This window comes from Bos taurus, chromosome 1, assembly GCF_002263795.3.
Source record: "Bos taurus isolate L1 Dominette 01449 registration number 42190680 breed Hereford chromosome 1, ARS-UCD2.0, whole genome shotgun sequence".
Lineage (NCBI taxonomy): Eukaryota > Metazoa > Chordata > Mammalia > Artiodactyla > Bovidae > Bos > Bos taurus.
In genome coordinates, this window is record NC_037328.1 from 4,323,299 (window position 1) to 4,338,839 (window position 15,541).

A 15,541-nucleotide genomic window follows, 5' to 3' on the forward strand; every position below is an offset into this window, starting at 1 on the left:
TAGTTCAGACATTAGTTTACTTAGGAATGACATTTAAAAGAGAAATTAGGCCTGAACGCTGAGGTACGAAGTCCTTAGCTGCCCACCACGCTCATGATTTCTACCTGGGATGTAGAAACGATGAGCAGGTGGGGAGAGCCTGAGCAGTCATGCTGTTTGTTCTCTGGTCTTTGGGGAGAGAAGCCCGTCAAGTTGGCTGCCTGGGGTCTTGCTTCTGTGTAAATTCAAAGAATAAACTGGAGGAAAGTCAATATTTCAGCAGAAACAATCACACACGAGACTTGATGACTCTTGATTAAACATGCAAAAAGGTGACCTCAGCAGTCAGCATTTCTTGCCTCATTCTGTGTGCCTCCGTTGGCCTTACAGGTGACTCAGACCATCACTATAAGTACATGCCAGGATTTGTAGTTGGCAACTCGAATTGCATTTCTCTTCTGTTAAAAGCCTTATTTCAGGGACTTCCTTGGCGATCCAGTGGTCAAGACTTGGTGCTTCCACTGCAGAGGGCATGGGTTCCATCCTTGATTTGGGAACAAAGATCCCACATGCCATACGAGCAGCCAATAAATAAATCAAATAATAAAATAAAATAAAAAATATCTTAAAAAAGGAGCTTTAGTTCATTCATATGCTTCTACTTTATGGGTGCCCACTTATGTTATAGTCCATTGCTGCTGAAATATATGCCTGAATTTAAACAAATCCAAAAGAAGTTTTAGCTATTTCTTTTAATCAAAGGATCATGTGATTTTATATAACCAATTCTTTTTTTTTTTTAATTTTTTTTTTATATAACCAATTCTTGTTATTCTCTCTTAGTTTTAAAAAACCTCTTAGCCATAAGCATACCAATAGGAATTTACTTGTTATTTTAGTACTTTGAAACAGATAAAAATTGTATGTTTCTATATATCTCACTTGCTTTGGAGCAAAACCTTTTTCTTAATTCCATACTTTATACCAACAGTACACCATCAGTTGAGAGCCAGGATATAAAATTTCTCACGTTCACGTGTTTGGGTTTTGACTGCCTAGTGGCATGGGCACCCTGATGTGGTTTCAGTCATATCTTTTTAAATTGGATTATAACTGCTGTGCGACGGTGTATTAGTATCTGCTGTGCAATGAGGTGAATCAGCTAGATACACATATGGCTCTATACATACATATATCTCCTTGTGGACCTCCTTCCCATCCGTCTCTCATCCCACCCTCTAGGTCATTACAGAGCACTGAACTGAGCTCCCTGCGCTATACACCAGCTTCCCACTAGCTGTTCATTTTCACACATGGTACTGTGTATATGTCAAACCTAATCTCCCAATGCACAGTCATATCTTTAAGTTTGTAGGATTCATTAAATTTCCAAGGGTAGACAAGTTTCTATTTTTTAAATAAGAAACTTTTCCATGGTGTTGCGGTAATACAATTCTAAATGTATGTTCTCAGGTTTTGAGGATTTTTAAGTTTTTTATTTATGTATTTGCTTATTTTTAAATTCTTTGGCCACACCTTGTGGCATTTGGGACCTCAGATCTGAAACCGGGATCAAACCCATGCCCCCTGCGTTGGTAATGTGGAGTCTTAACCACTGGACCATCAGGGAACACCTCTTAGTTCTGAGGATTAAAATGTAAACTAATTATTATTGGTAAATATCTGATTAGGTGTGTGACACTGTAGTTGAAACTCTTCATTGTGAAAGAATCCAGTCCATTGCATTTGTAAGCTAATTCATCTAAATTTAAAGAAAAGAATCTAGCTCTAATAAGCCAATGTTAAAAAATTGTCCGAGAGTTGGGGAGTGATCCCGACAGAGGAGTGGTTTTCATGGTCTGCTAGCCTGTAAATTGTTTTACCTACTTTAGAGTTTGATGTGTGAGTATGTGAAACTCTTGTAATGTTTTCTAACAGCCGTGCCCATTTCCATCCCCTTCTCATGCTTCTTTGGCCCAAATTCCTTTTTAAGATGATACTTTTGTATATGCAGGTGTTCGGTGAGGGAACTGAGGCTGTAAAGAAATCTTTAGAGGGAATATTTGACGACACTGTTCCAGATGGCAAGGTAAAAATAAACACATGTTCCTTTTCTAAAAGTACCACAAATACCTCAACATTACACAGTGCAATGGTTTCTTGGGATCCTAAAATTAAGTAGACTCAGTATTAGGAACTGAAATAATCAGTCCTTTAAAATTATGTAACTGGTCGAGAAGAGATGGAAAACTTGATTACAGTAAGACATTCACCTGCTGACATAACATTTTCAGTAATTTTCATTTGAATGTTTATTTCCGTCTAGAATAAGGGAGGAAATTGGGGTTCTGGGTAGCAGAATATTTTATGCCATTCTAAGTTCCTCTCGTAAACAACTTCCTTCCCAAGAGGTGAGTCTGTACTGATCGCCCTCTCTACCCACACATGCTATTTTGCTTCGATTAATTTCAAAGAACTGTTCTAATGGTATGTTCTTTCAAAAGTAAAACATGCATTTGCCTCCTAAGACAAGCATCCAGTTATAAATCTCCAGACTTGGTTTAACCTTGTGCTTGGATTTAAAAGGGTCTTTCAAACTGCTCTGATTGAAAGCCCATAAAGAATATTGATTTTTTTTTTTTCCCTAGGCTGCTATTTTCAGCCTCTAAATGAATGGACATCCCTCATTTGAAAGACCCTAATGATGATACCAGCAGGCTGTTTGTTGGGGAAGGGGTGGGAATTCTGATGTTGATAATGTGACCTTGGTATGATCCTTCCATTCACTGACTCAGAATCAATATGACAGAGTTCAGCTTTCAGTTGCCATGCAACCAGGCAGTGGCTTGTCACATGTTCTAGATAGAGCCGAGCCTCTGAAATCAGGGTTCTGGCTACTGGGGGGAGTGGGGAGAAGTGTGGTCACGAAGGGACCTTTTTCTCCCTTTGATACCTAACTACTCCTGGATTATGTCATTGTGGATATCAAGATAGCTGTCCTTGGAAATACTCATCAATAACCACCGTCTCTTTCTGATGAAATCTCATGAAGTTAAGTCACTGTCCTTACATGCAATCCAAGCACAGTTTCTGTGTTCATGTATTCATGTCTGAAGTTAGGTAATTCATCCTGAATACCATAATTAGTACACTTTTAATGTAGGGATGTGTTCCCCAGGTACACAGATCCTGGAAACTGCAAAAATTGTTCCATTGGATTTCTGTCGCTCTTTTCATTTTTCCGAGATACCCCTTTGTTTTTACTCCTTGGCTGGAATGCCTTGTACTCGAAGAGCAGTTTAGATGCAAAATTTGGGCTGATCTAGTGCTAAGAGCATTTCTTTAAGGTGGCATGTGGGGACAGAGTGGGAAGATTCCAATTACAGTTAATGGGATTTGGGCAAGTTTATTGCGTTTTGACAGTGCCTTCCCTGGGGTTCAATTTATCTGTGAAAGCCAAACTATTCAAAGGCAGAGCTGAAATTGTCTTCTCCATTGAAGAATTTGGTTTAGTAGCCTTTATAGAAACATGTCCCCTATTCTGGGACCTGATCTTTTTAGGTACGGAAGGTGTTACATTACCACCTCTCAGGCTTCCATTTGGAAACTTGTTTCTTCTTATAATCTGCTGATGGCAGCACATTTTCAGGAATCTATGGGTACATATTTACCAATCTGTGGATATAAACCAATAATCAAGGCTTATTTCTTACCACCTGTTGAGCATCAGCATTATTTTTACCTTGCTAAAATCTAAAGAAATTATTTCTTTGCTTACTCCAGAGAGACTAGGTTCCTAATCAACCTGTGGGGTGTTTTTTGCTTTAGCTGTTTAGCTGGCTTAGATATAGCCCAGCTGCTGAGTACGTAGGTAGGACATGGCTCCTCCCACTCTTAGAAACTTGGTACTATTCCCTGATTCAGAGGATGGACTGATGGCAACAGCCTGAGAGAAGGCAGAAAGCTCATCTGTGGAGTTCTCTGCACCTCATAAAGGAAATGTAGCTCTCTGTCTCTCCCAGAGCTGTGCCAAAGGTTAAATGTGAGCACAGAAATGATGCTGGTTGTCAGTAGCTTGTGTTGGAACACCATCTTTAAGAATTTCCTTGGAGCCTCCTGGTTGCCTTTGAAACTTACAGCTCATCAGGGTACAGTCTTGCCAGAGGACTCTCAGCTCTAAATTTGAAGTGGGTTTGTGGAAGAAATCATAGCAAGAAAGCCGAACTGAATGAATGGTCCATTTCTTTCTTTCTTCCAAACTTTGATATCCACTCAGTCATGCAGTGCCCACCTGTGGATGCCATGGGTCAGGTGTGAGGTCTGCATCTCACCTGAGACATCTCGCCCACCCCCAGAAAGCTCCTTTCTCTATAATTTATTCCTCTCTCTGAGAGTCCCCTCTGTCCTTCACTCCTGCCACCACACTTCTGCCGCCGGGCCCTTTTCTTCAGAATAGATAATCCCCATGTGCTATCAGGGGGTCTGAGATCCTCAGAGACTGACTTGCTGCTCTGCTAACTTTATTTCTTATCCTAGAGGGAGAAAGAAATGGTCTTACCCGCCGTCCACCAGCACAATCCTGACTGTGACATTTGGGTCCACGAGTATTTCACCCCGTCCTGGTTCTGTCTACCGAACAATCAGCCAGCCCTGACGGTCGTCCGGCCGGGGGACACGGCCCGGGATACCCTGGAGCTGATCTGCAAGGTATGAGGCCACTTGGGGTTGTTTGTGTTGGAGGACTCCACGGACACTCAGATGCGGGTGGCAGAGGAGGAGTCTTGAAAGAACACCTTTATTTCATAACAGAGCAGTGTTGGATCCTCTTGTGATATACGCATAATGGATGGATGTGATTTCTTCCACACTAGGAGGAGAGGGATTCTCTTAGTAGCTTCTTGCAACATGTGTTCTTGATAGATTTGTGCAAAGCCTATTATGTGCTCATTGCACAAGTTGTAAAGAATTTAGGTAAAGAACAAAGCCGAAAATTAAGGCAACCTTGCTCACAAAATTCAGAAGTCACCTCGGTGAACATTTTGGTGTTTGTCCCTGGTCTCTATTTGCCACAAGCACACATACGTGTATTCAGTGGCATCATATTATGTGCACGGAGCTTCCCAGGTGTCTCAGATGGTAAACAATCTGCCTGCAACGCGGAGACCCAGGTTCAATCCCTGGGTCAGGAAGATCCCCTGGGGGAGAGAATGGCTACCCTCTCCAGTATTCTTGCCTGGAGAATCCCATGGACAGAGGAGCCTGGCGGGCTACAGTCCATGAGGTTGCAAAGAGTTGGACACGACTGAGCGATCAACACAACACTTTATCACTTGCACTATTTGTAACCTGCTCTTTGACAGTTTCTAATATACCGTTATGACCAATGTAGATAGCATATTCAAAAGCAGAGACATTACTTTGCCAACAAAGGTCCGTCTAGTCAAGGCTATGGTTTTTCCTGTGGTCATGTATGGATGTGAGAGTTGGACTGTCAAGAAAGCTGAGCACCAAAGAATTGATGCTTTTGAACTGTGGTGTTGGAGAAGACTCTTTAGAGTCCCTTGGACTGCAAGGAGATACAATCAGCCCATTCTAAAGGAGATCAGCCCTGGGTGTTCATTGGAAGGACTGATGCTAAAGCTGAAACTCCAGTACTTTGGCCACCTCATGCGAAAAGTTCTCATTGGAAAAGACTCTGATGCTGGGAGGGATTGGGGGCAGGAGGAGAAGGGGACGACAGAGGATGAGATGGCTGGATGGCATCACCGACTTGATGGACATGAGTTTGGGTGAACTCTGGGAGTTGGTGATGGACAGGGAGGCCTGGCGTGCTGTGATTCATGGGGTCGCAAAGAGTCGGACACGACTGAGCGACTGAACTGAACTGAATACACCATGGGTATCTTTAGGGTAGGAAAACATTGAAATAGATGTCAGATTTGTGGTCCATGATGAGAAATTCTCCTTTCCGTAAATACACAATTAGCCTCTTTATTTCTTTAAAGTGGCAAGTGATTGAACTGCCTTCCTCTGCTTACACCTTAAGTTATAGAAACTTCGTGATCATTTTCATGGTAAGCCCACTTTCATTTTTTTGATCCTCCTTGAGTGACAGCTAGGTGAACTGGATTGCCTTGAGTGAGAAAAGGGAGAGAGGAAAGAATGGGGCTTTTCTTACATGTCAGGTTTTTCTTTTTCCTAATTAGCAGCATTAATAATCTTATTTGGTAGTCATGTCGAGTCTGAGAAGAAATGGTACGTCCCCATTGTACATATGAGAAGGCGAGGCTCAGAAAGCCCTGGTTCCTTGCCTGAGCTCACATCACGGTCATAGTCACTTGCAACGGAGGTTTTTTGTTTTTGTTTTTTTTCCCTTTCAGTACTTTTATTTGCTTATTTACTTTTTGGCTGTGCTGGGTCTTCGTTGCTCCTTGGGCTTTTCTCTAGTTGCTGCCAGCGGAGGCTACTCTGTAGCTGCCATGAGCAGGCTTGTCATTGCAGTGGCTTCTCGTTGCGGAGCACGGGCTTTAGGGCACTTGGGCCAGTGATTGTGGCTCCCAGGCTCTAGAGCACAGGCTCAGTTGAGGCGCCTCGGCTTTGTTGCTCCTTGGCAGGTGGCCTCTTCCCAGATCAGGGATCGAACCTATGTCCCCTGCTTTGACAGGTGGGTTCTCTACTACTGAGTCACCAGGCAGGCCTGCAGAGGAGGTTTTTAATCTCTATCTGGCCGCTCCAAACTTGGATGGCTTCCTTTGTGCCAAGTAGATGGCTGCAAGAACTGTCAGTCGTCTGGAAGATGGTCCGTAAGGGGTGGAAGAGCCTAGAATATATTCTTAGGGGAGTGAAATGGTCTTCTCTGAGACCACTAAAGGGAAAGTGGAAACCTTGTCATAATTTTATCCTAGAAGAAGCTGGATGAATCAATCCAATGATGTTTTGAACCTTCTCATTCAGCATGCGCGTACTAAGCTGCTTCAGTTGTGTCCAACTCTGTGGACTGTAGAGTCCTGTGGGCTGTAGCCCGCCAGGCTCCTCTGTCCATGGAATTCTCCAGGCAAGAATACTGGAGTGGGTTGCCATTTCCTACTCCAGGGATCTTCTCGACCCAGGGATTAAACCCAACTCTCTTATGTCTCCTGCACTGGCAGGTAGATTCTTCACCACTAGCATCGCCTGGGAAGCCCTCAGTGAATACAAGTGGTTTATAAATATGGAATAACTTTCACTATCTCAACTAGTAACTCAGTTCTTCTGCCATCAGCAATTTTTGTACTTAACAAAAAGTACGAATGACTAGGACTTGGTAAGGGAAAAATCTGGCTTCATGTGAAGGAGAAATAGAACACTGTGGCTCAAATAAGCGTATCAGATCATCTCTCTGGAGGAAAAGTAGAAGGACCATTTGTTTCAGGGCAGAGCTGAAAATCAGCCCCCACATGGGTGTTAAAAATAAATGATACACCATTGCATGCTTCAACTCCTTCATGTACACGAATTCTAGCTTTTTAAAGATAATGGCATTTCTGTTCACATTTTTTATTTTAATTACTTAACAAAATTAGTCTATTGAGGATTTCTGCATCCTTTTATTTATAGATTAGCATGATTCTTTGGAGACCCATTAATATTCTGCCGAGCTGTGGGAGTTATTCTCAGAACTGCAGCTGAAGGTGTCAGAAGTAGGACTCTGGGTTTTTCATATTAGCTGAACTCTGGAGGGGCCTTCCAAAGAGTAGTGTTGCTCTGGCGCCTCCTGTATACACTGGCATAGACTCCATCAGGAATTGGAGGGTGTGTTAGAGTTTAGCAGTAAATATTGGTGAAAAATTAAACAGTGGGGAAAATAGTGATTTTAGGTACTTTTAGGTACTTGCTTTGATAGAAACTAAGGCAATGAAGGACAACTGTCAGGGCAACTTAGAGACCATCTTTAATTAATGAGTTTGACCAGCTGCCCTTATAAAGGGTTTTATCACTTGATGGGATTTTAATGGTGTCATTGTGACATACATCCCTTTCTCTAACAATAAAAGGTTTTTATTGTTTTTCTTGAATCCTCAGATTTTTTTTTCCCCAAAAAACATAGAACTAGAGACAAAAACAATACGGTGTGGAACACTGTTACATCTCTTCAGTTTAAAAACAGAAAACTTTGGTGTGTGCTTTGAGAAATTGATGGTCCCCAGAAAAGCATTTGTGTAGGGTAAATTATATAGTGTGCCCAGAGCCAGGTGCCTTCTAAAGCTGACTGCTTCTTTAGGAGACACTTTATTGTAATTAGTGGAGCCGATTTTATTCTTCAGAGGGAAAGAGATAGTAGGGAAAACAGTGCCACCTGTTATTAATGATCTAATTAACGTTGAGTGATTTTTCCACCCCCCTTAGGGGATGGACCAAAAAACAACGGTGATTGTCAGAATTGTCTGTCTTTTATTTCTTTATTGCTGTTCTCAATGTTGGTGATGGGTGCTCTCGCTAATATTTAATAATCAATCTTTTTCTTCTGTCTCTTGCATTCAGCTCATTCTCTTTCCTATTCTGTCTGATCCACATCATTTCACATCAGTCTGTCATCTGCCATCCGAGCACCAGTCCAGTTCTGGTATAGTAACTGTTTCAAGATCTACATTTCATGTGCAGTTCATGCTTTGAATGTTATGAAAGTGATTGTTAATATATAGCAGGAAGCATGTTGACCTGTGGGTTGTGAATATAGTCTGATCATTGCAATCACTAAAGTAATTACAAAGAAATTCATTCATTCATACTCAGCCGTTATTATTCACGTGTGACTGTGGGCATCTTTTTCATGCCTTTACCATGTAGACCCGTGACTTTTTCCTAATGAACGTGGGCATTGAAAAAAATAAAAAGACCATCTTGAAGGGCAGAATAAATATCTTTGGAAATTCTGCAGTAGCATTGTGTGTGTGTGCTCGCGCGCATGGATCTCTGTGTGTCCTTAACTGCATGCATTTATGTTTTCTGAAGAAGTTTGACTGAAATGGAAGAATATGAGCAGAAAAGAGCCAAACGCTGATGGATTTGAAGAGTGTGGTATCTGTTTTAATGGGCTCAGATTACTTATTGAAAATACCTGCCTTATGTTTTATATTTCATCCTTTGTAGGAGTCATAGAAACATGTAAATTTTTAAGAAGAATGCCAACTACACTAAATAATATTTGTTTTATGGTATAATTTGTGGCTTCATTGTCTCAAAATGAATCAAATGCTAAGTAACTTAAGTAAGTAAATGTTGGAAAACTAATTTGGACTGTTTAAGTTTTTTCCTGTCTGAATTTCTCCCGAGTTAGGAAATTTTCTCTTGAAAATTTTACGAGTATAATAACAGGGCATGGCTTAGTGGCTGAATAGCAACAACAACAAATAATGCAGGCCACATCTTAGAATTACTGTCTTAAAATAGTCATTAATATTTGGAATTCTTGCACATAGATGTGCTACAAACACGGTAAGTTTTTTTTTTTTTTTAAAAAAAAAACACTTTGATATTGACTTGCAAATAGTGGAGGATCTTGAAATTCTTGAGAGTGCTGATATTCTTAGTTCATTAAGATTTTCTCTTTATGTTAGACCAGCTGTGACTCACTAGGGCTCATAATTGAGAAACGTTTCCCAAAATGAGAAGACACACTGGTATATTGATTAGAAGTCCCATTTTTAGGGTAACTATTTACTGATCGAACCACAGACTCCTGGATTAGAAGTAAGACCATTATCATTTTTGTATTCATTGTGCGTGCTCACTTTTATCTTTCTAAGTTATCAAGACGTTATTATAACTTAAAGAAGTTTGAAAATACGGTGGAGGAGGGAAAGCGGTAAGAGCCAAACTTTTACCGTTGTTCTATTCTCTTTGTTAAGCACTTCAAAGTTTAGGCTTTTGTTTACTGTTTTCTGTGCATCTGTATAAATGTTTTCAGCGCATCTGTATAAATGTTTTCAGCATGATAGCATTTAAGGGATGGTGTCTCTGTCAAAACCACCTTAAGACCTTTGATGTCTGCCAGTGGACAGTCTCTCACACTGAAGTTTCAGGAGTCTTGGATGAGGTTGCTATTCGGATCTGGTTTCCAAAAGACTCTCTAAGTGGCAACTCTCTTGGGAATGTCCACAAAATATTTATTGATGATGGCGACAAGATTTCCCAGTGGGTTCGTTCCTGTTGATCAAGACCCCATGAAGTTTCATTTCTCTTTCCCTCCCACCTCAGTTGCAAACAGATGGCGAAGCAAAATATTTGGCTTCTATTAATAATTAAAGATTTCCGTGGGTGTCTTGGTCCATGGGAAGCATTTGCAGCTTCTGTCTCTGTGAGGTCAACTTTTCTTGCATATCACAGCTCTCTTAAGTATTATTACTTTGCTGTTTGTCTCTGGGCTCTCTGAGAAGTAGTAGCTAGCACACTTTGAAGCTCCGCTGCCTTTGTTTCCCGGGTTTACCCATCCACCCTGGTTATTTTGCAAGAACAGTCTGGGTCTGGGAGTCGTTGAGCATTTGGTTTTCAGCACCCACAGCCATGGAAAAGGAAATGGCACAACCCACTCCACTATTCTTGCCTGGGAAATCCCATGGACAGAGGAGCCGGGTGGGCGACAGTCCAGGGGGTTGCAGAAGAGTCAGGCACAACTGAGTAACTAAACAACAACAACCCACAGCAAAAGCCCCAAAGCCTGTACATGGCAGATGCTGGCTCCCTGGTGCCTGTGTTCGGGCTGTGGTTTCAAATCATCACATTACTAGGGAGAGGATGCACACTGGGGGTTCCCAAGAATCCCTGTAGAAAACATCTTTATCATTTGTCTAGGTGTGTAGAACAGAGTCCCTCCTACTGTCTGTGACTATGCTTTCTTGACGATGCAGGATCGCTGTCTTGCCTCTGTATTTATTCACGAAGCAAGGTCTCCAGTGTCCCCACCTCCTGTGTTCTGCGTGCCCCTTCACACAGTCCTGATGACTGCACTTGTGTTTTATTAATTTCCCCATTGGCATTGCTTCTCACGGTGTCTGGCACACTTCAGAGTTTGTTGGGTGCAATTGAATATTTATTGGAATAAATATCAGAAATGTTCTTACTTTGGCCTTGAAATTTTGGTTGAGTTCCATTCAGTCTCTCAGTTGTGTCCGACTCTTTGCAACCCCATGAATCGCAGCACGCCAGGCTTCCCTGTCCATCACCAACTCCCGGAGTTCACTCAAACTCACGTCCATCGAGTCAGTGATGCCATCCACCCATCTCATCCTCTGTCGTCCCCTTTTCCTCCTGCCTTCAATCTTTCCAAGCAAATTTTGGTTGAGGGAGAAGGTAAATAGTGTATTAAGCCAGTGAGAAATTAATTTCACTTACTTTGGAAGAATTCTCCTTAGTTGAGTTTCTGTTGTGAAGAGATGATGTTGTATTTATGAATACTTTCAGACTTACAAAAGAGTAGCCAATCATGCAATTAACTCCTGGGTTCTAGAATATCAAATTATGTTTCATCCATTTACTCACTGACTCCCACCCCCTGCTTTGGATGGTTTGGAAAGCAAATTCCAGACATCATATCTTTATCTACTAGTAAAACTTTCAGATAAATCTCTAAAAGATAAGGATGCTTTCAAAATGAAAGACTTGAGGGAAGCATTTTCTCTCTAGCAATACATTTTCATGTTGCCGTGTAACTTTTGAAGAACGTTCCCCCCTCCCCCCGCCTCCCTTTTTCCTTCGAATCTTCTTGAATGTGAACTGAGGATGTTATTTATAAAACCAGAGAGCTACCATTGCCTTTTTCACAAAGTTCATTCACGAATGACTTTCTAGGTAGAAAAGAATGATTTGACCCATTCTGACCGGTGCAGGAGGCCTGGAAATTTTGATCCTAGAAAATTCGATCTGTTTTAGAACTGTTTTCTTTGGGCGAGTCATTCAGGGTGTTTCCAGAGCTGGACACACGCCTGTCTGCAGTGCCTGGAGGGAGTCTCACTTGGGGTGTATATAAATAAGACTGAATCCAAATGCCTTGTCTATACACTGACTTGCTCGCAAATGAACTGTTAACAACTGTCCCCAGGGTCCCCATGTGGCTAAGAAAACAACTTTGCCTGGGCACAGCTTTCTTCTGTCACTGTAAATCCTCTCCGGCCTTTCTTGTTCCTTTTCTTCTCTAATCACCTATGTGTGTTGGAAATTATGTTTAAAAGCCTTTTGGACCTGATAGGTTTTCTTGCAAACCCGGTGTTGAAGAACGGAATGAATCAGATAAGCAGAAGTGAATATGTGGCTTATTTATTTCCATTGAATGTAAGATACTCATGAGATGTTATTAATATGTTCAATTAATATAATTTGGGTTTGGGATATAAACATTTTAATAAATGCAGAAATGTTACTTCCCACTCTGGTAATCAATCCCTGTTATTCTCAGGGATACATGACAATATGTCAGGGAGAACTAATTATATCTATTTACTATTGAACATTTTCTCTTCTCTTCTCTTCTTTTTTTTTGGTTCCTAGGCACATAAACTGGATCATTCTGCTCATTACCTGCGCCTGAAATTTCTAATAGAAAACAAAATGCAGTATTATGTGCCAAAGCCCGAGGAGGACATTTATGAGCTGGTAATGTTTATGACTGTTGTCCATATACATTCTGTAGGAGACTATTTTTAAATTATATGTATGCTCATGCTAATTGTGGTTGGTGGAGTGGAACAAATTCTAGAATAAATGAGCCTCATTCCATGCTCTCATATTTGCAGAGATGGCCTTAACCTATCACAGTATTTTTTGCAGAGTGGAAATGCCACCTTAGTTTATACAGGGAACAGTTCTGTGCTATCATGAAAAATTGAAATCCAGAACTGACTCTCAGATAGAATTTTAGTTATTGTTCCTAGCTTTCTTTGCCGTGTTGACAGTCTTTTGTTTTAAATGGGTGACTCAAAGATGAGCTGGCTGTTGTCAGAGAAAAAGTACCAGCTCCAATTTTGTGTGCCTTCCCCCTGCATGTTGAAATTGATGGGTAAAATCCTGTTAGGTGAAAAAAGCTGCTAACTAATTATATGTCCTGGCCTTCTGGAATTGTGTTGATATAGATTCTTGGGCATACTTATGTAGGTTTGAGTTTCATGATGGGATTTGGGTTCTGAACTGGATCTGGATTTTTATTCTGGCTCTGCTGCTTAGTAATTATGTGGTCTTGGCCAGACTTCCCCCCTGGCCGCACGCCCCCCGCCCCGCCCGCCCGCCCGCCCCAAATGTGGTGACTAATACTTTGTAGGATTTTGCAAAGATTAAAGATCATGGTTCACATAGTAGATGCTCAATAAATGGTGATCATGGTTCCTTTTTTGTTAGCCAAGGGGTGCTTTTTTCAGTTCCAGAAAAGGAACATTTTGGGAACCAGGCCCCTTCTCTTTGAGCTTGTTCTTCTTTCCTGTACTTAGTCATTTCTCTGGGGGTCACTGAACTGCTTGCCATGGATCTGTGAATGATAACAGTATGACTTCAGACAGCCTTTCAGCACAGAAAACAGAACTGAAAATTTAGACCTGAAAAGTCTCCTTTTGAAAAAGGGAAGTGTGATTTAAAATTTAGTCCATTTAGTAGGGAATTGTGTTTCTAATCAACTTTTCTTGAGGTTTGTTTTCTCGACAATAAAACATCAGTTCTGAGCACATGGTTTGGTAAGTTTTGGCAAACGTATACAGAATGTTGTGTTTCCATCACTACAGTCATAATTTACATTTCTGTCATCTTAGAAACTTCCCTGGTGTCCCTTTAAGTGTTTTAAATGAAATATAAGAGAGGGTGTGCTTTTTATAGCATTCTTATCATGTTATGAAATAGAAGAAGAACAAAATGACCATTTTTCAACCATCACTTAAATCATAAAGCTTAAAGCAGAGAAAGGTACTTTTAACAGTGGCTGATTTATTTTTTTCTCTGGCATGGGGAAAGCCCTGACTTTGTGCTCTGTGAGTAGAAGAAAGAAAACCCATTTTCTTACTTAAGAAAGGAAAGTGCTTTGCTGTTAACACTGAAATAGCTGTTAGATCATGTAGTTTTATCTTGGAGTTAATGAATCTTTTATATCCTAAATGACAGGGATCAAGCCTAAGGAACTTCCATGTCCTTCATATTTTATACACAGGAGAATGCTGAAGACATATCTTTTGAATTTATATTGACTTCCTTATTATTTTTAAGTCTTGGCCATTGTGTGGTCTCATCCAGTATAGAAGACTAACAAGCTTACTGTGTTATCTACAACTGCTATATACATATTACAATTGCCCTTTAAAAACAAAAGCAAAAACCTGAAATACAGGGAGCTCATGGTATTCTTTCTTGCCCAGTCGCAGAAGGTCTCCAGCTCTGAGATTCCTGAGGAAGTAAATGCCATACTCTTACTCAGTCTGTTGTTCAGACTGGGAGTGAGTACTGCTAATGGGCACCTCTATTTTTACCAAGATTTTAAACTTTTTGTTCTTAGGATATCTTTGGCAGCCTGGTACAGCCTGCGGATCCCATTTCAGAATAATGTTTTCAGTTCCATGAAATGGAATACATAGGATTACCCATGGCCTAATTGTGTTGAATTAGTTATGAAAGATATTTAAAAAATTATAGATAATACACATGCTTAATAGCTCATTAAATAATCAGACAGTGGTTGGTCTAACACCTGCCACTGTTCTGAAGTAGTGATGAGCGTAAATAATATTTTGAGATATTAGCAGCAACCAGAATGTGGTGTAAAAATAACTGTGATTTCTGGTTGTGACAAGGTCACAGACACACTGCTCACGTTGCCATGTTTGTTGCTTCCGTTCATTAATAATTGAAGGAAATGCTACGTTTCAGTTACAGGTTAGTGAATATAAAAATTTCAGGCTTTTTCAGCATCCCAGTTCACAGACCCCTCGAATTATATCCATACATCCATGGTTTCCAATCTTTGCTTTTGGCCATTAAGCTGGGTGAGATGTCATTCCAGGGCAGAGGGTTTCTAAACACACGATGTTCTGGATGCTTTTTGAGATTTTACAGATATTTTATTTATTGACCCTTACTGAACAAGCATCAGACCACTCATGGCTAATTGGTTTCCATAACCCGCCTCCATTGTATTTCCCATGGATGAACGAAACTCACAGACGTTTAGAGTCCTGTCCTGAAAAGTGACTCATTCATAGATGACTGTCCCAAAACATCTTATTCTCTGCTATTGTTTTGTCAAAAATTCTTGAGTTAGAAGATAATATTTATTGGCAAAAATGTGTACTGTATTTTAAAGATCTTTTTTGGGGGGGGCATCTAGTAGATTTATTTTGTGGGGCTGGGGATTCCTTTGAATCCCCATGAATTCTCTTCTACTTATGTATTATACATAGCTGCTTTGCTAATTATGGGCTTCCCTGGTAGCTCAGCTGGTAAAGAATCCACCTGCAATGCAGGAGACCCCAGCTCAATTCCTGGGTCGGGAAGATGACCTGGAGAAGGGAAAAGCTACCCACTCCAGTATTCTGGCCTGGAGAATTCATGGACCGTA

At 40.8% G+C, this 15,541-nt stretch overlaps 1 protein-coding gene across 11 annotated transcripts in view; it reads left to right on the top strand.

Annotated features, from left to right (window-relative positions):
• Positions 1 to 15,541, top strand: part of TIAM1 (TIAM Rac1 associated GEF 1) — a 464,731-nt gene that overhangs the window by 356,268 nt on the left and 92,922 nt on the right. For all 11 annotated transcript variants that reach the window (XM_024993771.2, XM_024993775.2, XM_059887391.1 and 8 more), the window contains 3 exons: positions 1,994 to 2,068; positions 4,516 to 4,686; positions 12,502 to 12,606. In XM_024993771.2, coding sequence (XP_024849539.1) covers positions 1,994 to 2,068; positions 4,516 to 4,686; positions 12,502 to 12,606 — 351 coding nt within the window. The remainder of the gene's footprint in view (positions 1 to 1,993; positions 2,069 to 4,515; positions 4,687 to 12,501; positions 12,607 to 15,541) is intronic.